At 39.4% G+C, this 23,063-nt stretch overlaps 2 protein-coding genes and 1 long non-coding RNA gene across 3 annotated transcripts; 1 reads left to right on the top strand and 2 right to left on the bottom strand.

Annotated features, from left to right (window-relative positions):
- The first annotated feature begins 552 nt into the window (after positions 1-552).
- Positions 553-1,466, top strand: LOC103413687 (uncharacterized). Its single transcript, XM_008352132.4, has 3 exons — positions 553-796; positions 895-1,003; positions 1,186-1,466. The coding sequence occupies exons 1-3, from the start codon at positions 712-714 to the stop codon at positions 1,349-1,351; spliced, it is 360 nt and encodes a 119-aa protein (XP_008350354.1). The 5' UTR covers positions 553-711; the 3' UTR covers positions 1,352-1,466.
- A 2,015-nt stretch (positions 1,467-3,481) lies between these two features.
- LOC114820118 (uncharacterized) lies at positions 3,482-4,857 on the bottom strand. Its single transcript, XR_003767520.2, has 3 exons — positions 4,056-4,857; positions 3,897-3,953; positions 3,482-3,590 (listed from the first exon to the last, which is right to left on the bottom strand). It is a non-coding gene; the product is annotated as an uncharacterized lncRNA (long non-coding RNA).
- Positions 4,858-16,537: 11,680 nt separating this feature from the next.
- Positions 16,538-22,824, bottom strand: LOC103433112 (ABC transporter B family member 1). The gene is made up of 10 exons (XM_008371340.4): positions 22,037-22,824; positions 21,872-21,926; positions 21,561-21,736; positions 21,273-21,473; positions 20,890-21,149; positions 20,488-20,804; positions 20,166-20,389; positions 19,068-19,441; positions 18,234-18,948; positions 16,538-18,025 (listed from the first exon to the last, which is right to left on the bottom strand). Exons 1-10 carry the CDS (start codon positions 22,487-22,489, stop codon positions 16,736-16,738), a joined length of 4,065 nt encoding a protein of 1,354 aa, XP_008369562.3. The 5' UTR covers positions 22,490-22,824; the 3' UTR covers positions 16,538-16,735.
- Positions 22,825-23,063: the final 239 nt, after the last annotated feature.

The following is a 23,063-nucleotide window of genomic DNA, read 5'->3' as shown; positions in this document are numbered from 1 at the left end:
CAACTAAATATATAATATTTTAAATTCAGTTCAATGTAATCTCTTAGTTGCTTTGTACAAATGTATAAAATAGAATTTCTGAGAAAATTACCATCATTTCAAGGAAGATAAGATTGCCTATTATTCATTCAGTTACAAACTTACGTGTTGCAAAATACAGTTTTTTGTTGTTTCTCAATTACCCTACTTTATAAGTTTATAGCATAATTATTTTCTCGACCAGTTCTAAAAAGAATCAAGCATATTGAAATCAAATGTAATTTTGTTCTCAAATGGTTTGATTAATAAGATTCTTATACGTGTTAAGTTCAGCCTTGGGAATATAAGAGAATTTTATCACAGTGAATTTTGGTGTGGATTGATGTATACATATGTGAATATATTTAAAATCTCATGGATCCTAAATAGTAAATAGTCATTTTATATTTTACATTTTTTATAGGGTGTATTTTTACTTTTGTTATTAAAGCATTAGCTTCTGAATTTGTATGATTTGGGCCTAACCAATGGGCTTTCATCCCTCTTTTAACAGGCCTACACAAGGCAACCGACAACAATATCGTCCAGAAAGTTTCGAAACGACACCGCACCCCCGAAGCAACATAAATCCCCAAATTCCTTCCCTCTCCATCCATCCCTCTTTTTCGTTTCTAGGGTTTACGAAAACCCTAACCCGCAGTTGGAGAAACCGAAACTTCAAATCCAAGAAAAATGGGAGGCAAGTGCCCACACAGAAGCGTCAAGAAACGAAGATACTCTCACAAGACTCACCGCCGCGCCAAATTCGAAATCAAAGATATCCTTTTTTGTTCACCGCAATTATTAATTTCTCGTTTTTTTTTTTTACAATTTTTTGGAATTTTGATTTGGTTCCTTGACTGAGAATTTGATCACGCGACGATATGGTGTACGATGGTCTGAAGAAGGCAGAAGACGGGGCGAAGCCATTGCCTCAGGACCAGGACCTTCCTGGGATGGGTCAATACTACTGCCTACACTGCGAGTAAGCTTTTATTTCCTTTTAGTTTTTTATTTTTGATGGAAAAAATTTATCTGGGTCTGCTTGGTTGCTGAGAAAAAAAAATGGAAAATTACCCAGCTTTGAGATTCATTGGTGTTACTAGCTTGTGTTAGTTGGGTTTGTTAATTTTGCTTAAGTGAGCAACTTCATTTTTGAAATTGCAGCCGATACTTTAACAACGCATCGGTGAGGGACGATCATTTCAAGACGAAGCGTCACAAGAAGCGTGTTAAGATAATGATGGGGGATGCACCTCACACTCAGCTGGACGCTGATTTAGCTGCTGGGATGGGTATGCCTGATAATGGTCCCAAGCTTATGTCATTTTGAGCTTTCTGTTTTTTGTCTTATTTTATGTTCCTCGTAGCAGAAGATACATGAAACATGCCCCTGTTGTAAGAAGGATCTCTTTTTATCTATAATGATTTAGGTGTTTCTTGGTGAAGTACATTCGCAATTTGTGGATCGATTTTCATTTTGGGTTTCTATATGCCATGCTATTTGTTGATTTCTTGGGTTCCAATAGATGGGAACAGCTTTCATAAATACTGATAACTCTTGGGTGGAGTATTTTAGTACGTTTTGTGATGGTCTAGTCTCTAAAGTTTGTACTAGGCGATCTTTTCAGTTTTATGCATCGTTCATCGAATGCATGGCTGGGGAATAGTAATGTTTTACCTGAAAATAACTGCTGAAGTACTTGTGTAGGTTGTACAATCCCATATTGTAATATTCTTTCTGGATTACAATGCTGTATTCACATTTTTTTTGGAAATGATAGAAGTAGGTTGGTGCAGACCGAATCTTGTAACTCCGTTTTAGTAGGAGAAGCACTACTAGATTACAGAGACAATCAAAGGAAACTAGAAGCTTTAAAGAGAGATTTTAAAAGAATCAGGATTTTAGGTTTTCTGATTGTTGGGACTGCAGTTTTGAGCACTGTGCTGATTCCTATGTCGATGAACATCCTACTGAGCATTAGGCTAGACTTTTTACTAGAAATTCTTCTGCTAACAGAAAGAGAGGGGCGACTTGCGTGCATACTTGCTAGAGTAAGAGCTAGTTCCCACTTTCCTGTATTGATAAGGGTTTGATGGGGCTTCTGAACAAGTTAAGTCAACCGGGGTGGTGCTTAGACATTGAAGATTAGATCAATATACTCTTTTATCTCCTGGAGTTGCAACACCAAATACATCCAATCGTACTGCCACATGCGTCCCACATAACAACAGCTACATACAATGTAGACCCTTTTCCATTTTCGGGTAGTGCGTTGGCATTCTACCAATGTACTATCCTGGATCAGGTCTCTGTTGCCCTTCTAATTGGACAATAACCAGGTCTCTGTTGCCTTCTACTCTATTGACTCGTTTGGTGTTGAAAATTGTGGAGTGGATGACGCACTAGATTCAATGAATGTTAAGAAGAAATGGATACCAACTTCAAAATTTGTTTGTTGAAATTTGAAGACGGATTAGTCGTGAAGGAAACAAATCTGTCTCAATCCAACTAATTTTGTTAGATTGGAAGGGATAAGTTTTCTTCGTAAGTAATCAAATCTTCTACTTTCAACTACATAACAATTGGAAGTTGGCATCCATTTCTTGTTTCAAAGTATATTAAATCTAGTGAGTTATTTAATCCAATCCGATCCAATCCATTCATTGACACTAAACGAGGCCTATTTTCAACCCCTGCCCATTTAGGGCATTCACCCCTTGTACCGTCTTCTTAGTTGTGTTATTTTAGATCCTATTTTCAGACACTAGCGTTTTGCCATAGTAAGTCCATTTCAACTAAAGTTTATGTTAGCAGAACAGAGTGCAATGTTCTTCAAAGAGTAAAAGTTCAAAAGCACTTTTTGCTCATAAGTGCTTTTGTTATATGGATAATCTAGTTTAGTTGTTTTGGGTGTTTCGATGGATTGGCCATCCCATTCAAGGAGGGCCTAACATCTAACAACACTATTGTAAGTCTCCAATTTTGTTCATAAAAAGTGTTTTATTGCATTCTATCAACTTATTAAGTAAGATTCGATACGAAAAGGTCATAATATATACCCCTGAACGTGAAGCATGGGCATCGGGTGGGTAATTGACAAAATCGGAATCATGGTACTCAAGTAACAATTACAAGCTGTATTGATAAAAAAAAATAATAATACTATTTAGTAAAGTTCTTTACTACTACGGTTTAGTTTTTTTATTTTTTTATTTTTTTTAAGTACATTGATATTTTTACACTAAGAGGAGGGGGAGTTCGACCTAATTTGGTATCGAATTCGTCATCCACGAGATTTGAATTTAAGACCTCTCACTTACAAATGAAAATGAATACCATCAGACCATAATACTAAGTAGCTACTACGGTCTAGTATTAAAGAACCAAAAATAAAAAATAATAACATACGCCATTAAAGCACACCATCTTAAAAGTAAAGAGTAAAAAATAAAAACAAATTTTGCAAACAGAAAATCAAATCCAAATTCCACTACAACCGTGCTAACCCCCTTCAACAAAAATTGCCCAGTCCAAAAATTTGCCAATCAGAACCATTGAAAGAGGATATCTGGAGAGAAATTAGCAATTTTTTGAGATAAATGAAAAAAAAAAAAAGAAGATCCGTAATAAAAAAGTTATGATTTCAGTTCTTAATGACAATAAAATTACATATGTGTGTGTGTGTGTACAAGTTATTTACTCACTTGTAATTATAGCTCATCTAACTGACTCAAAACTAATGTAACCAAGCATAACAAAGCTGCCCTTAGGTAGCATTTGGTACGCAAACGGGACGGGACGAAACAAAGATTCATGTCATGTTTGGTACTGACAAGATGGAACAGAACGAAACTGGATTAAATGACTAACTTACCCTTGTTGTCCCTTATCCATTTGAAGTCTGTCGCTGCTTTCCATTGCTGCTTCACACCTGCATCTCCCCGCAAAGAAAAACACAATATATTAACCAGAAAAATAAAAAATTAAGCTCCAATTTATTCAAACTACAAATAGGGTTGTGAAATGATCGAACCCTTTTCATCTAGGCTTGTTTCTTTTGGGGATGCGGTGGCAGTTACCTGTGCGGCCAGGGTTGAAAGGCCTCTGACGAAGAAGGGCGGAGGAAGTGGAAGTCTTTGTATGCGGCTATGGCAGCAGAGAAAGGTTTGGGAAAACGGAGCGGAAAGAAGAAGAAAATGAAGGTGGAGGAATTAGGGCGAGCTTCACGGTTTGCAAGGTCGTCCCGCCCAAACCCATTGTTTAGCTGCAGAGTGCGAAAACCTGCTTCAATGGGTGATACCGAGAGCGAGGGGACTAAATTTATTCCCAATTTATTTTCAAAACCAATTTATCGACTACGTTTCGGTCTATTTCGCCAGTATTTCGACGGATTCGTCTCCGACTCAGCTCGGAAAGCCCGAAATCGAGCTCGAATTCATCTGGGTTGCTGGGTAACGAAGCTACGTTTGGGTAACGAAGCATTTGGGTTGCTGGGTTTGTGGTGTAGGAGGAGGCTACAGGGGAGATTGAGGGTAACGAAGCTACGGGAGAGGGAGGCTGCGGGAGAGAGAGGGAGGGTAGACAGTGGAATTTTTGTGTTCCACATACATGGAACAACCCGTTCCAGGGGGGAGGCGGATGCAAAAACACCCAATTTTTGTCCCGTGGAACAGCGCGTTCCACCCATTTTTGGCGTACCAAACGCAGGACGGAACGCCTCGTTCCGTTCCGTCCCTTCTCGTCCCACGTACCAAACGCACCCTTATTATCCCCCTCAAAATAAGCTGAGGTAATTAAAGAGAAAGTTCGTCTTTGAGAAGAATGAGTCTTGACTTGGACAATGCTTTGCTGCAGATATCTGCAATTTGATTCTGTGTGCATACAAAAAGAACAGCCACTATCTTAGCTAGTACTTTCTCCCTAGTGTAGTAGTAATCAATTTCCACATGTTTCGTTATGGTATGGAGGATATGATTTTTGGCTAAGGAGACGGTAGAAATGTTGTCACGTCATAGCTTAAGAGGATAAGTAAGAACTAAGTGAACATCAATGAGTAAGTTACAGATCCAAATGAGTTCAGCTGCAGTGTTTGCAAGTGATCTGTATTCAGTTTCAGTGGAAGATCTGGCCACAATTGGTTATTTCTTGGACTCCAACTAATTACATAATTTTCCAGAAAAACACAGAACTCAAAAGTGGACCTTCTATCTATATTGAAGCCAACCCAATCTGCATTTGAGAAGACATTGATAATAAGAGGCTTAGAACATTTCAGAAACTAGAGTCCATGAGGAAGAGTACCTTTAAGGTATCTTAAAATTCTTTTGACAGCTTAAAGTGAGATTGTTTGGAAGTATGCATGAACTAACACACAAAATTCACTGCAAATGTTAAATTTGGTCTGGTCGAGGTTAAGTATTGCGAGCCACCAACTAAAGATTTATATTCCTTTGGATTTTGAAGAAGAGAAGAATCATGATCCAGTTTTGATGTACTGAGAAAAATGACACAAGGCTTAGCACCATCCATGTTATCCTTCTTAAGTAAGTCCAAGATGTACTTAGTCTGATAAATGAAAGTGCCAGAAGAAGATCTCTTAATTTCAATTCTAAGGAAATAAAGTGGTCCCAGATCCTTAACAGGAAAAAGATCACTGAGTTGAGAGATTGTATCCTTGCGGGCTTGAGGTATTAGACTAGTGACAAGAATGTCATCACATACACTAAGATAAAAATCAATGTAAGATCCTTCTTGACAAATAGAGAGTGATCATTCTATGATCCTAAGAAGCCAAGAGAATGCAGAGGTGTGTATAGTTTCCCATACCCAGCTCCCGTAATTGAAAGACATAGTTTGGTTTAAAAGGGTCCTCAAAACTAGGAGGTTGCACTATAAACACAAATTCTAATAAATTTCCATGGAGAAATGCATTACTCACATTAAGTTGATGTAGAAACCACCCAAACTTGGCTGCCAGAGTGAGAAGAAGTCTAATTGTAACAGGTTTTGCAACTGGGCTAAAAGTTTCAGCTTAGTCCAATCCTTATTGTTGATGAAACCTTTGGCAATAAGTCTGGCTCTATACCTGCCTATAGAGCCATCATGTTTCCTTTTGATCCTAAAAACCCATTTGCAGCCTAGTAGGTTCTAAGAGGGACTTAAAGGTACCAGATACCAAGTTCTAATATGAAGAAGTGCATTCAATTCCTCTTGCATAGCTTGTCTCTAATGGGAATGCTTTGAAGCTTGATGATAAGTAGAAGGTGTATGGTCTTGAGATAACTGAGAATGGATATAATGTTTGATCTGGTTTGCATAGGATGAGTATTTGTTGCATGGAATTGAGTAGGTACAGGAACAACATCGGTGGTGACAGGGGAAGAAGATGGAGAGAGTGATGGGGTTGGAAAATGTGAGATAGGTAATGTAGATGTTGGAGGAGTTAAATTAATGGCATTGACTGTTTTAAATGTTAATGTTGATGAAATGGATGAGGAGTGAGGTTGAGTGGGTAATGGAGGAATGGAACTAATAGTGAAGTCCTTTTGATGAAAAGGAAATGTGAATTCATCAAAAATGATATGTCTAGAGATGTAGATCCTCTCAATTTGATTATCAATGCACTTGTATCCTTTGTGATTTAAACTATAACCCAAGAAGACACACTGTTAACTTTTGGGATCAAGCTTAGAAGTAATATAAGTAATATAGGACTCCAACCGTGGAAATCACCTACAATAGAAAACCTTGAGAGATGTATAATCTGAAGACTTGTGAAAAAAATAAAAAATAAAAAATCTCAAGGTGATGTTTTGGTGCTAGTGGGCATTCTGTTGATGTGATAGTTGTAGAGCAGGTTTCAACCCAATAAAGGTGTGAGACTTTAGAAGCAGATAGAAGAGCTATGAAAATTTCAAACATATGTCTATGATTGCATTCAACATAACCATTATGTTCTTTGAAGTAATTAGAGAAATTAAGATCTAAGAATTCTCCACCAGAGTCAAATCTTATTGCAACAATTTTGGAACTCAACAAATTTTCAACTAGAGATTTAAAGTGAAAAAAAAGTAGTAAACACTTCATATTTGTTCTTAAGAGGAAAGAACCAACAATACTATGTATAATCATCAACAACGATGACATAATATCTGAAACCATGTATAGAGAGAAAGTGGTGATGGTCCCCATACATCGTTATGAAGGAGTTCCAGAGGTTTTCTTGCATTACAAGGAACAAAAGAAAATGACTGCTTAGAACATTTGCCTAAGGCATAACTAGAACAAACAGACTTAATTATCTATTTGAAATTGAAATACAAACTTAGATGCTAGCTTATTTAAGATTTTAAAAGAAAGATGGCCCAAACGTTGATGCCATACATCCTGAGAAGCTTTAGCAATTGCTACAAAAACATGTTGATTGCCAGTAACAAAAGAAACATGAAATAGATAAAATCCTGCTTTCACAGGGCCTTTAAAGAGCATCTTCTCCAAAGAAAGATATTTCACAATGAAGTGAAAAAGATACAAATGAATGGAGCACCAAGTATCAAGTATAAACTTATTGGCAGAAATTAAATCTTGTCTGAGATCAGGAATATGTAAAACATTTTTTAGATCAAAACAATGAGAAGAAGTATGAATAGTGTTTGTACCATACTTAGGGCCTCCATATTTAGATCTCGTATAAATACTCAGGAGACTCAGATGTAATTATGTAATAAATGAAAGGCAAATATGTAATAAGTGAGGAGCCCTTATTCTATAAAAGGACCCCTCACTCTCCTCATTAAGGGAGGCCAATTCTTAGGCCATGGGAAGAGCTCTATCACCCTAAGAAGCTCTCACCCTCTCAAAGCCTCACTCTCACATTACAGAGACTCTCTCCTTCACAATCATCTCAGAGAAATACAATATCAGTGTGGACGTAGCCCAAACATTGGGGTGAACCACGATACATCTTGTGTTCTTTACTTTCTTGCATATTCACGGTCGGATTTACGTTGTTCCAAGACCCCTCCGGTTTTGTGCATCAACATTTGGGGCCATCTGTGGGAAACGATACGAAAAGTTATGTCGGTCCTCTTTCATTTTTTCACCTCCGCCGTGAATCTGTTGAAACCTAAGAACCAAACACCACACCAATATTCTGATTTGTCCTCGTCATTGCCAGCACTAGAGAGAGAGAAATGGCTTTTGGTTTCAGATCGTGTTGATATCTCAGCTCAGCTCGCTCATCGATCTACGCCGTCTCGCCCGAGTTCGCTCAATGGACGGCTGGGATGATTGAAATGCTGGTTGCTGCTCTCCATGATTTCGATATTAATCGCTCAAAATGTCTGCTTCTTTAGCTGCTTTTGAGCACTCACTTCGACCTGCTGCTTCTAACACGGTATTCAAGAGCATCCCACTTCTTATTCTCTATTTCTCTTAGCCATGGCTGGCCAGTTAAAAGCAAACTGGTATGTTTGCAAACTTCTCACCTATCTCGCCCCACGACAACATTCTCCTGCAAAGTGATGGTTGTTAACAGCGGAGGACGTGTTCTGCAGTCCCTCGACCTAGATGAAGAGGAGAGTTCCACGTCTCACCAATCTCGAGCAAGACTACAACAGTGTCTGTAAATGCGGTGAAATCTAGAAAAAGAAGAATGAAATGCTTTTATGAATTACATGATGGGAAATGAAACTTGGTATTTACTATTTCCGTGTGATGCTATGCTATTGGTATCTATGATCTCTTTGAAGCCACACCATGTTAGCTGATGGGTTCAGAGCATGGTCCTCCTGCATGGAGGATGTTGAATGTCCACGATGGTTTGTATTTTTTTCATTTCCAACCATCTCTGTCAACTCCGCAGTCTTTCGCAATTGCAGTAGCAATTATCCATGCACAGAGTCCAGCCCTCCAACCCAAATAAACTTAAAGACTACGAACGCTGCTGCCATGAGAGGTCAGAGCAACGGCAGAGGAGGAGGGCTGAAGGGAATTGCCTCGCCCGACAGGGGTGCGCACGATAAGAAAAACCACCACCACCACCACCCTAATGATGAGATTATTCATCACAATAACAAGTCTGCGGCGTCTTCAAACACGACGCACAATAACAAGAAGGGCGGGTCTTCGTTATGGAGTGGAGAGGCGGCGGCGGGGCCAGAGATGGTGTGGCCACCAAAGTTCATGATTGCTTTGACCAATAAGGAGAAAGAATAGGACTTTATGGCAATCAAAGGGTCGAAAAACATGTTGTGGTGAGCTCAAGTACCCAGAAAAACATGCTCAATTCGTTTCAACTTGAAAGCATAGGTGAGGATACAGTGGTTGCAGACAGAAAGCAATGCATGTTCAACTTTGTTCCTGCCCTCAGGTCAAGAAAGTGGTCTAATATTGGGGATCAAACCCATATGGAGAATACTTATTTATGTATTGGTGACTTAGCTAAGAAGTTTGGTTATAATCTACTCAGTGAGGAAGCTATCTCTTTTTATGGTGTAAGTTTTTCTCGCCCTTGCAAAGCAACATGGGTGGACAGAGAAGATGAGCATCACAGGAAAGCAACATGGGTGGACAGAGAAGGAGCGGAGAGATCAAGAAAAGCAAAGCAAAAGCGGAGATAAGATTCTTTTCTTATTATTAAATCTATTATCATTCCTTGTCTACCATATTCATCAGGGTCAAGAAACAGAAAGAAAGCAAAAGCAAAGCTGAAAAACAAAAGCAAAAGAAGATAAAAAAAAAGCAGACATAATAGCGGTGATGATGGCATTATAGGTGTGACCCATTGAGCAGATGGTCGGATTTATTTTTGAATGATGTGATTTATTTTTCTTATCTTTCGGAGACATCTATATAAACCCCCATCAGAGGGTAATAAAAAATAAAATAAAAATAAAAATAAAAATAAAAAAGCCTAAAATAATGGGCTGGAATGTTATGTGGAGGGCAAAGGCCCATATGCTCAAAAGAGCCAAGCCCTCTAATATCATCAACCAGGTGATCAAAAGTACGTCCAGTACTACCAAAAATTATTCGGCAGCATGCCGCTATTATCACCAACCAGGTGATTAAAAGTACGCCCAGTACTACAAAAAATTTATTCAGCACCCTACCGCTATTATCACCAACCAGGTGATCAAAAGTACTCCCAGTACTCCAAAATTATTCGGCAGCCTGCTGCTATTATCACCAACCAGGTAATCAAAAGTACGCCCAGTACTCCAAGATTATTCGGCAGCTTGCTGCTATTATCACCAACCAGGTGATCAAAAGTACGTCTAGTACTCCAAAATGATACATGAGCATCACTCATGTCAATCATACATAAACATTCATGACCATCATTCATGTCAACATTCATGAGCATCACTCATGTCAATCAACATAAACATTCATGAGCATCACTCATGTCAATCAGCTTCGAAAGCTTCATTTACAGAGCTCCAACTTCAAAAGCTTCATTTACAGAGCTTTAGCTTCAAAGCTTCACCAACAAAGCTTCAATGCAGGGTATACAAATACCGCCTCTGAACAACCGCCACTTCGGCCCATACATGAATTCAATTTGAAATCTCCAGCCAACAGACCCTATTGACTGAAGACTTTGGGGACTACATTATGTACCATATATTGGGCCTCATGAAAAATACTTAGGGGACTTAGCCCATTATTTATGTATTGAGGAGCGAGCCCTTATTCTATAAAAAGACTCCCTCATTTTCATTAGAGAGCACCCATTATTCACGTACTGACCCTTATTTTATAAAAGGGATTCCCTCACCTTCATTAGAGAGCATCGCTGCCAGCTGAGCAACCGCCTCGTCGTGAGCATCACTCCTAACCTATTATTCATGTACTGATGAGCGCGCCCTTATTTTATAAAAGGGACTTCTTCACCTTCATTAGAGAGCATCGCCGCCAGCTGAGCAACCACTTCGCCGCGAGCATCACTCTTAACCCATCACTTATGTATTGAGGAACGAGCTCTTATTCTATAAAAGGGACTCCCTCACCTTCAACGCCACAAGCTGAGCCAACCAAAGCAACATAAGCCACAACCAAGCAGCCTCGCAACATGTGCTACTTCTAGTTGAGCATCACTTCAGATTGAGCAACGCCTCATATCCAGCATCAGTTCAAGACAACAACTAGTTACTTCGACCCACACATGGACTGAATTTCAAGTCTCTAGCCAAAAGACTCTCTTGACTGAAGACTTGGGGGAATATTGTTTGTACCATACTTAGGGCCTCCGTATTTAGATCTCGTATAAATACTCGGGGGACTTAAATGTAATTATGTAATAAATGAAGAGGCAAATATATAATAAGTGAGGAGCCCTTATTCTATAAAAGGACCCATCACTCTCCTCATTAAGGGAGGCCAATTCTTAGGCCATGGAAAGAGCTCTCTCACCCTCAGAAGCTCTCACCCTCTCAAAGCCTCACTCTCACATTATAGAGACTCTTTCCCTCATAATCCTCTCAGAGAAATACAATATCAATGTGGACGTAGCCCAAACATTGGGGTGAACCACGATACATCTTGTGTTCTTTACTTTCTTGCAGATTCACGGTCGGATTTACGTAATTGAAAAAGTTGTCTAAATACCTTTTTGCGCAATGGAAATTTTGTTGTTATAGTAGGACCTACTACGAAGAGAGATCCCTTCCATAAATTCTTAAGGGCACAAGGCTTAACCAATGCCTAAGATGGGGTTTGGAAATAGTTTTCCACCAACAATAGATGCACCTCGGTTATAACCTCATTATTTCAAGGCAGACCTCGCCATTCTTTGACTCACCAGACCACCAGAGAAGCGCCGAACAAGCTCTACAAGATTAAGGTTGTGAGGATGTTGATCACTTAAATGTTAATGGTGATGTCCCAGAAGTTGTTGCCAATCAGCCAAGCCATCACCAAAGGTGATCTCGATCTAGGTTCAATTAGGTGAAGAGTGTCGAAGTGTGTAAAAATGGGTGTATTGAGATTTTTTTTTTTTTATAGAGAATAGACAACAAATGAGCTAGAGGAATGTGGAATGGGATCGGAGGTGATTGCAGGATTGGGTTTTTGTTTCACAACTTTTTATTAACTATTGAATTATTAAACCTATTTGTAATTTTTTTTTAATTTAATTAAACTTGTGCGATCCATTTATGTGCCACATCAGCACATAACAAATTTTTTTATAGAGTTGTGACAGAAGGACTATATTGATCTGAAACACTTACTTACGGGACTACATTGTTTATTTTCAATTCCATGGACCATTTTAATGTCGCATGTCAATTTCAGATACCATTTTGATGTCGCCAGTCAATTTCAAAGACCATTTGTGAGAAAAAAACAACTTATGCGACCCTTTTATGTGCCATATCATCACTTAATGGAAGTTTTAACAGAATTGTGATGGAAGGGCCACATTGATTTGCGAAACCTATTTTCAGGGACTACATTGATTGATTTTCGATTTCAATGACCATCTTGATGGTGAGGGTCAATTTCAAGAACCATTTGTGATAAAAACCTTTAAGATATTGCAAATTTGCATAAGAATTGGTCATGTGTGAGTTTGCTCCATAATCGAAAAGCCATGTGAGAGTTGTAGAGGAGGTGCTAGCATGAAAGGTAGACTGAGAGTTCTTGGCATGAAATTCTTTTACATAAAGTTGTTGAAATGAGAGCGAGAACCATGAGTGTACCTCTAGTTACCTTAATTGCCTCGAATGTACCTCTAATTGCCTTGATTGTACCTCTGATTTCCTCAATTCTGAAAATTTCTAGGGCTTGAAAATTTTCGATCCATACCACGGCCTTGATAGGAATTGAAATTAGGTTCATTCTAAGCAACATAAGCTTGAGAATTTGAGTCACCAATTGGTGTATGAGAATTCCACTTGATGAATTGTAGGCTTAAAAAGGTGTGGGAAATGAGGATTTCTTCCAATTGGTCAATTGAATTTCCTTACTGAGAAGTATGCTATGAAGTTCATCATTTGTAGTAATACCAAGCCAAAATTGGTTAGCATCAACAAATGATTCCTACTCAAGCAACAAACTCTTAAGAGTGACAGAGAAGAATTCAGACACTTCAACTAGACACCAGCACTTGCAAAAGCATCATCGATTTCTTCAATTTGTTAAAGATAAATTGCAACAATAGAATCTCCCTTGGTGGCAATTACGAAGCTGTCGCAAGTCTGGATTCCAATTTTGACCAGAACTCACGAGCAGAGTTAATGCCAACAATGTAAGGAATAGAGAATCAGAAAGCGTAGAATTAATCTAGATCATAATATTCTAATCATGAGTGTAGAATTAGTCTAGATCAGAATATTCTGATCATTATCAAACCAAGCCACATATTGAGGATTTATTGCAGATGTGTGATTTCGTGATGAATCAAGAAGGTATTTGGGTGGAGCCACCATAGGTCATCAATAATTCTAGTGAGATTATACTGACAGAAGATCAGAGCAAAGAGAGCACTCCAGGTAAGGTAATTTGTGGTGATGAGCTTAATTGAACCATAGATCCAATATTCTGAATCTTAATCGAAGAAATCAATGGTGTAGTTGAAGAATTAGGGCACAGAACCTATTACGAACTTACATCCAAAGCTCGAAAACTAGTATGTGACAAAAAAAAAAAAAACAACATTGGCTCAAATCCATTTTAAATTTTTACAACCTAGACTAACCAGCCCACCAAACGGGTCCTAAAAAGATGCATGTATGTAGGGATGGGCAATGGTTATGCGGGCGGGTAACCACGGTTAATTTACCCATAACCGTTTATGCTCAAACATGCATAACCGTTTACCCGTTGGGTAATTGCCTAAACGATTATACGCATACCCATAACCGTTTATAAACGGTTAACCATATCCATAACCGCATACTTATTTAACCGTAACCGTTTAATACCCGTTTAATATTTATCCTTTTTAACCCGTTTATTTTATTTTTTTTACCATTACCCTTTTTTCACCAGTCTAGATGTTTTTTAACAACTTGAAAATTTAAAAAAAATGTCATAATTTTTTTTTTTGACAATTAAACACTGTTATAGGGTACATTCATCATACATTTCCATATTTTAATTTTTTAAGTCTTTATACTATTCCAATAATTGAAATAATAGTTTACGGACGATATTTTTAATTGTTACCAATGAAGGTAAATATAATATTTGCTAAGTATTATTGGGTTACAAAAATTGTTTAGAAAGCATTTCTATCAATTTCACGGTTACCCGCAAGGAATTTAAATTAATTTGGCCAATTCCTTGATGATGAGAATCATCATTCCTGTAGTAGTATTATTGAGAGAATGACCGATGAATTCCTTACTAATTTATTGGGTGCTAAGTATTATTGGATCGAGAACATGATTTGTGTTAGTTTTACATATATAAAATAAATGGATAAACGGTTACCCGTTTATAACCTTGGTTAATACCCATAACCGCCCATTTAAATTTCGCGGGTAAACGGTTATACTCATAACCGTTTATTTATCTAAATAGTTACCTATAACCGTAACCGTTTAATTTAAATGGACGGATAACCGCAGTTACCCATAATCAATGGTTATTTGCACATCCCTACATCTATGTCCAGGCCTCCCGAGGCGGAAGACAAGTCTCTCTCCGTTGTCCGACCAGCACCAACAGCAAATGATGACTTCAACTAAACTTTGTGGAAGTATCTGAGTGACTTTATCCTACACAGCAAGCATGGGCTCATTATTCTACTAGCCCTACAGTCAAAGCATACCACCTTTTCTTCCGTTTCTGAGCAGGTTTTTAATTTGATGTCTATTGAAGAAAGTGTCTCAACTCCAATAAGCACCCCAAATAACTAACAAATAGAGAAAAAAAAATTAAAATCATTACACGATGATTAAATTCAATTGCTCGATCACGAAAATTCTCCATATGCTCCATTGTATCATATGCACCGGATTTTTTTTTCCTTTAGACCTAAGGGCCTAAAAACCCGATGAACAAAATACTCGAGAGCATACCAAAAAAATTCTCGGTGACCATAGTTAGAGTTGCACCCTTTTCAGTTTTTACTCTCTGATTGAGAAGGAAACATTGCTGTAATCCAGCCTGAGGATCTGGCATTCTTGTCTCCTCCATTTGTTTTTCACCTTTTCCATTTCTGTTTCAGACTAGGGATATCAATTCTGTAGCAGACTAGCACTGAAAAGCAGTGTGTGTTGTTTCCACTATCTCAAAAGGGGAGGATATGCAAACAAAATGATTCATGGTAAATGAATAAAGGCAGGCAGGCTTCAAGCATCTCCAAGAATGCTAGCAAATAGTTGGTTAAATTTGACTTCAAATAATTACTTCGCAGTTATTTATAACTAGTTACAGAGGAGTAAGTGCCTAAAAAATAATGCTACTCCAACCACTCTCTAGAATGGTGGTGCCAGTAAATTTTTATCTAGATCTCCTCCTCTAAAGAATATATACTCTAGAGGCGTCACAATGATATACTGAACTAACGGTAAAATACTTAACTAATAACACTATGTCACTCATTTTAGGTTTCACGTAGCAATGCAAATTTGTTTATAACATTACAACCTTGACTTGCCCAATTCATATCAATCCTTCCATCACTTACCACTCATATATTTACCTTGTATTCCCTTGGGGCAAAGAGATTAGGTGGAGGGCCACTCTCACACACGCATACCACCCACAAATCAAACACCAAAATCTCTCAAATTACCATGTCATTTTCTAATGCCATACATTCATCCTCTCTGTCTCTCTCTCTCTCTCTCTCTCTCTCTCTCTCTCTCTCTCTCTCTCTCTCTCTCAGCCTTTGTCCACTAGCAGCCACTAATTTGAAGTATTCATTTCCCTCCACCTATTGGGTCTCTGTCTATTTTCATCTGTATTCCATCTCCCTCCATTTTTGTCTTTAAACTCATGCACATGGGCATCAAATAACTCAATAATACTGTCCCCCACAAGCTCCATCACATATGCATGCATTTATCCTATTCAGATCTGGACTGGGTTGGATTGGACCATTTCAAATCGTCACAGACCGATGGACCAATCATGTTCAAAGTTTGGACAGTGACATGCAATTAATCAAAAGTCTAACATGCCTTTTATCCCAGTCCAAGGTCTACATCCGACGCCATTATACCCATTTGCCATGCGATCAGTGTTGGACAGTGATGGATTTCTAACACACTTTATCCAATTCATACTCAAACTGCAGGGGTGCTCATCATTATTGTGAAACACCAACTGGATTCCAGGCACGATTGATCTTGACAATTAAAGCATGCACACGTGGGTTGGTACATCGAGTTGTGAAGGTTAGAGTTCGAGAGAATCTGTCTTGTAACCGGTTGTATCTCTCCTTGCGTCTATCTAACTCTATCTCTTATTACGTGACCTGGACTCGAGAGAATGTACAACTGGAGATAGCTAAGAATCTCTCGGTGAAAATGCACAAGGGTTTAATTATCAATTTCAATCTCGAGGGAAGTATTTGCGTCTATCATTCTCTTCAAAGATTCATGAGGGTAGAGAAACATATATATGGTAAAAATAGAGGGGAAGAAGAAAGATACTACATATACTATACCAAAAACAGAAAAACAGAAAACAAAAACAAAAAATCAGAAGGGGCGGTATGTGGGGATATACTCCTCTTTACTGGTATGTGATTTCACCTTACTTTCCTTCTCTTTCTTCCTCTTCTCGCGGTTTTACTGATGAACTTGAACCTGATGCAATTCCGATGGCTTGGGTGTGCGTGAATCTTTGTAGCTGTATCATGCGCGCATAACACCCATCCGGGTAATTTTTCAATAGATGGGAGTGGGATCCTTGCTCTGCCACCTTTCCATCATCAATCACTGCAATGACATGCGCATTTCTGATAGTTGATAGCCTGTGTGCAACCACAATTGTGGTTTTTCCCGAGCAAGCACGCTCAAGTGCCTCTTGAATAGAGCTCTCCGACTCAGCATCAAGTGCACTTGTTGCCTCATCAAGAAGCATAACCTCTGCCTTCCTCAATAAAGCCCTGGCAATTGCAACTCTTTGTTTCTGTCCTCCAGATAACTGAACTCCCCGCTCCCCAACAAATGTTTTGTATCCCTCCGGCAATGCAGATATGAACTTGTGAGCGTTAGCCAGATTTGCAGCTTCAATGATCTCAGCCTCAGTTGCTGACTCATGTCCATAAGCAATATTTTCGTATATGGTTGTAGCAAAGAGGCATGGCTCCTGTGGAACCACGGCAATGTGCCTTCGTAGGGACTTCAGATTGTATTTTCGAATATCCTTCCCATCAATCATAACTCGTCCTGATGTTGGGTCGTAGAATCGCTGTATCAGTGCAATGACTGAACTCTTACCGCATCCACTAGGACCAACAAGGGCAAGAGTCTTGCCTGCTCGGGCACGGAGGGAGAGGTCACGGAAAATAGGGACATCAGGGCGACTAGGGTAAGTAAAGTCTACATGCTTCAATTCAATTTCCCCACGCAGACGATCAGGGACTACAGTAGCATCTGGATCATCAGGTTCAATTTCAGTTTTGCGGTCAAGGAGTTCAAACACTGATCGCATGGCTCGACCACCTTTGATAAAGTCAGGTGCCAGGGTCAATGTTTCTGCTGCACCATTTGCAGACACCATGAGGACCATGAAAACTCGGATTGTCTTTGAGAAGTCGGAGATTCCATGCTTTACGAGCCAGGAAGCATACCAAAGACCTAGAGCATAGGAAGCATAAAGTGCAAACTGAGCTATCCCAAATCCAATTCCAGCAATCTGGCCCTTCCAAAAGCACCGGCGTAGTGGAATCTGGAGGTTTCTGGTGAAAAGACCAACAATTTTTCCCTCTGAATTGAATGCAGCAACAGTCCTTACATTGGCTATGGCCTCCCCAGCTAGTTGGGTGGCCTTGGCATGTGCAGCTTCAAGGTCTCCAGAGAAACCCGTCATGAACAGTTTCTGTTACAAATTCACCAACAGACCATAAATTACATGACCGTGTCAACAAATAATCTATCAGGGAAAAAGAGTAAAACATGCGTCAATTTTCACTAGAGTATACTCTTTTCCCCACTTAAATGTCCAGTCTGAATGTGGCAAGATTCAATTAGTTTCCAATGATTTCTAATGCATGCTTGATGAACTATTTTTAGAAGAAAAAAAATACCTGCAAAACTGTGGCTGCAACAACCAAAGGGAAGACGGCTATGAGGACAAGGGCAAGGCGCCATTGCAAAACAAATCCCGCAGTGCAAGCAACAAGCATGAGTGCTGTGTTCTGTACAATCACAGAAATCCTGTCTCCGATAGCTGATCTGACATTGTTGGCATCAAGAGCCAGCCTTGCTGAAACCCTGGCACTCTCATTTTCCTCCTGATCAAACCATGCCATTTCATTTTTCAAAACTGCTGTCAGCATTTTCTCCCTCACCCGTTTTGTGAGGTTTTCTCCCACAATATCCCAAAAGAAATGTTGTAACGTGTTGAAGATTAGTGCAGCTGATGAAAGTCCAATTAACAAGTAGCAGTACTTATTAATTTGTTTGATCATGAAGGCATGGTCCGGATTATAGTAAACACTGAGGACAGCACTTAGAACATATGCGAAGAAAGCACTTAGAGAACCACAAACAACAGAGCCAACTGAACCAAGTAAAGCATAAACCCATTCAGGAGAGTTCATTTTAGCAAGGCGCCAGAAGGAACTAGCTTGCTCCTTGAAGGGTAGTTTTTCAAGCCGGTAATTGGGATATGAGGCATCAAGGGAGAGACTAAAATCAGAAGTAGAAAAGTCCGATAGCCGGCGTGAGTATGGTGATCGACCGTATGAGGAATTTCTGGCAATTATAGGTGAGCTCACAGAGTTTCTGGCACTAGAAGGCCTGCAAAATGAAGAACTGTGATAAGCATATAGATTTGTCAAGTTAAAAACTATGAATTTACAGTAGAGATAAATAAATGTTCAAGAAACAATCATGAATCAACAATGTGTGGACCCTACCTTGCGCTACTCTTTCTCGCATTGTTGAGAGCAGTTTCATGTGCCATCTCTTGCATCCGAATGAGCTTGGCATAGACACCGTTTTCTCCCTTCGAGAAAAGTTCATCATGGGTTCCAATTTCAGAAACACTTCCTTGTTGGAGAACAGCTACAAGGTCAGCTTTGCGAATGGTTGAAAGGCGATGGGCAATGACGAGAGTTGTCCTTCCAATCATAAACCGGTCAAGGGCTTCTTGCACCAGCTTTTCCGACTCAGAGTCCAATGCACTCGTTGCCTCGTCTAAGAGCAGGATTGCTGGGTTTTTCAGCATTGCCCTAGCTATGGCTATTCTCTGCTTCTGTCCTCCAGACAACTGCAGTCCTCTCTCCCCTACCTGCCATTTTCAACTTATCGTTAATTTGAGTATAATTTTACACTGAAGTTCACTTTTCCATTAATTTGATCATTCTTATTTAATCTCAGACATACTCTATAGAAAGAGATGAAAGTTTTACAGCAGGTTGTAGTCTGTGTAGTCGTTAATCACAGACAAAATAAGTACTTTTTTTTTTTTTGTTATAAGACGACATTCTAAACTGCTCTAATCTATGGGGAGGGGGAATCAAACTTCGGTTTTCTTCCTTGTATCTTCTTTTGTCTTGAACTTGCTATTATTTAATCTAAATAAATATTCCCTTCTACTTTATTCAGTCCAATGTTTCACCATGGACATGCCAAGCCTTATGATTCCTGCACATGCATTGTTGATTGCACCATGTTACTTTCTACCAAATGCAGACATGACCAAACGCTTCCCCACATTGACTTTTATTTAAAAATTAAAGAAAAAAAACCTAAAGATAAAGTCCGTTCTTGTTTGTTGACCAAATAACCTAATGCATCTTTAATAATATATAATATAAGAAACTATAAGCCATTAGAAATTGACCTGACTCTGGCTCCTTTCACTCCAGATCCAAATTTAAGAGATTTTAAGTTCTAAACAATCCTAATTGTTTCGGGTGTCCGAAATGTATCTCAGAGGGGGTTCAGATTCATGTTGAACGGTGCTAATTTGTGAATATGATAATTGTATGTTACTGTCGTAGTTAGCTCACCTGAGTATCAAAACCATCAGGAAGTTTGATAATGAATGAATGGGCATTGGCAACTCTGGAGGCTTCTTCGATCTCAACTTGGTCCGCATCCGGCCTGCCCAAAAGTATATTTTCTTTAATGGTGGTAGCAAACAGAGCTGGTTCTTGGCTCACAAGCCCTATTTGTTGCCTCAGCCACTTTAGTTTCAATGTCCTTATGTCATGTCCATCTAGCAGCACTTGTCCTGCACACAAATTCAAATATATGAACTCGGGAGCAACATTAAGATCTATTCGGAATTTGGATTGAAGACATTGGAAATGAAATGACTGGATGATTTACCTGAGGAAGGATCGTAAAACCTCTCAATGAGAGAGACCACAGTGCTCTTACCAGAGCCACTGCTACCAACCAAAGCAATGGTCTTTCCAGCTGGAACATTCAGCGAGAAATTGTTGAGGATACGAACATCCTGCCTCGAAGGGTAGGAAAAATCAACATTTTTCAGCTCAACTAGTCCCGTAACGGACTCTAATTCCATTCCTGCTTCGCTATTCCGGTCCATGCCCGGTTTGTGATCAATAATTTTGAAAATCTTTGCGGCTGCAACTTTAGCTTTCACGAATGCGCTCATGCTTGGGACAGACTGTCCTAACCCTCTGTTGATCAAAGAGAAGCATGAACATACAGCAATTTAACTAGTAAAACAGTTTCAAACTCACACGAACGTAACACAGTACTTACATTCCACCTAGCATGACGGCAAACATGGTGGAGATGGCAAGACCGCCATTGGTGAAGTGGTGCCTTACAAGATAACCCCCATACCATAGAAGAAGTGCATAACAGCAGAAAACTACAAAGTAAGTCGCTCCGAGTCCCATTCCTTTAGCAAATCCACTTTTGTAACCAAGCTTCTGAGACACCTTCAATGCCGAGGAGTATGCTTGTAGCGCTCTCGATTCCCCAACGTATGACAAAACAACTCGAATTTGAGCTACAGTCTGCAATTTGGCTAGAAATCAGCTAAACCCCAGATGCAAAAACAGCTTAAATTTTTCCACAAATCAAGTAAAAATCGAAGCTCGGAGACGGAGATGAGCCAAAAGGAAGCTGCATTTTCTCACCTGTTCTACCGTGTGTCCTGCTTGTGACAGAGCTTCTTGGCTCTTGCCTGAGATTTTGCCTAATGCGGTGGTATGAATGGCTCCGATCACCGCTATCAGCGGAACAACAGCAAGTGTGACAAGTGCTAATTGCCACACAGCAGTAAAACCCACCACGAATCCAGACACAAATGTTGCCATATAGTGAATGAAATTACCTAACTGCACGAAAAAACCAATCCCAAATGAGAACCAAATTTACCAACTCGAATTTTCGAGCAAAAGTTTCGAACTTTCTGCTTGCTTCACCTTCTCACTAATGGCGTCCTGGACCATCACTGCATCGGTGTTGATTGCAAAAACGACGTCGGATGTTCGAACCTCAGTGTCAAAGTACTGAACGTCCTGGCTCAGAGCAGCCTCAAGGTACTTTATCCTCATCTTTGTTGATTGCCGCTCTCCGGTCCACATCCAACAAGAAATCTCTGCAACCCAAATTTAGAAGAAAGTCCCAAGTCCTCACTTGCATTAGCAAAAACCCCAGAAACGAAAACCCAAAATTATTATAAAAAAATAAAATAAAATAAAAATAAAAATAAAGCCAACGGTTAAAAGCTCACCGGCCCATGAAGCCGCCCATATTGCAGCTCCAACCACCAGAAAGTACAATGCGTACTGCGAAAAAATCACAAACCCAAAAAAAGGTCAGTAAAAATGGAGTTTTGAACTTTTGATTCGATCACCGCATTCATAACAACATGCTAAGATTTCGTTTCTTATAGTACCTTCAAAACCTCCTGCATCATCTTATCCATGTCGTTCGCATTCGCGCCGAAAGAATTAACAAGATCGGCGAAGAACCGGAGAAAAATGGGGAGAGAGCTGCCATGCACGACAGCTCCGACTGACCCAATTGCCATCAGAACGTAATCCAGCCCATCAGCGAATCTGAAGAGTTCCTTGAACTGAACTGCAGGTAAAGACTCCGACTTTTCTCCGCCGTCGCCGCCGCCTCCGGTGGAGTCCTTTTTGGGCTCGGAGCTCTCCATTCTGTCTGCCCTTTGGGGAGTTGATGTTGTTGCCCTTTGGGCAGTTGATGTTGTTGCTGTTGGGTTTGATGGGTTTGCTGGTGGATTGGTTTTAAAAGGATCGGCCGCATCAGGCAGCAGCTCAAGACCTTGCATTTCGGACCATCTCCACTGCTCAATCGTCTTTATCCCCTCAGAATCTTGTGACATTTGCAAAAAAATTCCTAGCTTTATGAACAAGCCAAACACTCTCTCTCTCTTCTGTCTCTCCTCTCTCCTCTCCTCTCTCCTCTCTCCTCTCTCTACTCTCTCTCTGTCTCTCTCTCTCTCTCTCTCTCTCCCCTCTGCTATCTCTCTCTTTTATTAGCTCAATCTACCTGGTGGCTTTTGGAGCTCATTGTCCTTGCTTCTTCTTACTCTTCCTCTGATTTCTTTCACTCCCTCTCATAATTTTGTTGTTTTGTGTGTTTTTCGTTATCTGTTTCCGTTGGTGCCTCCCATGTTTTGGTGCGTTTTACGGTGGGAGGGATTGCTTCACTTTTTATAGGGTAATGCTACACTTAACACTGATTTATATTATTTTTTTAAGATTATCTTCAATTTTTGGGTTAAAAAATTTAAATTTTAATTCAGAAACTGATTTTCTACTCCAATCCTTATGATCTTAAATTTTAGCTTCAAATTATTAAATAATGAATTTAGGCTAATTTTTTTCTTAAAGTAATTTTTTATTTTTAAAAAAAAAATTATGCAGACTATTCTAATTTCATTCTATAAACATTAT

This window comes from Malus domestica, chromosome 12 (genome assembly GCF_042453785.1).
Source record: "Malus domestica chromosome 12, GDT2T_hap1".
NCBI classification, from domain to species: Eukaryota; Viridiplantae; Streptophyta; class Magnoliopsida; order Rosales; family Rosaceae; genus Malus; species Malus domestica.
This window is presented reverse-complemented; position numbering and strand designations above follow the sequence as displayed.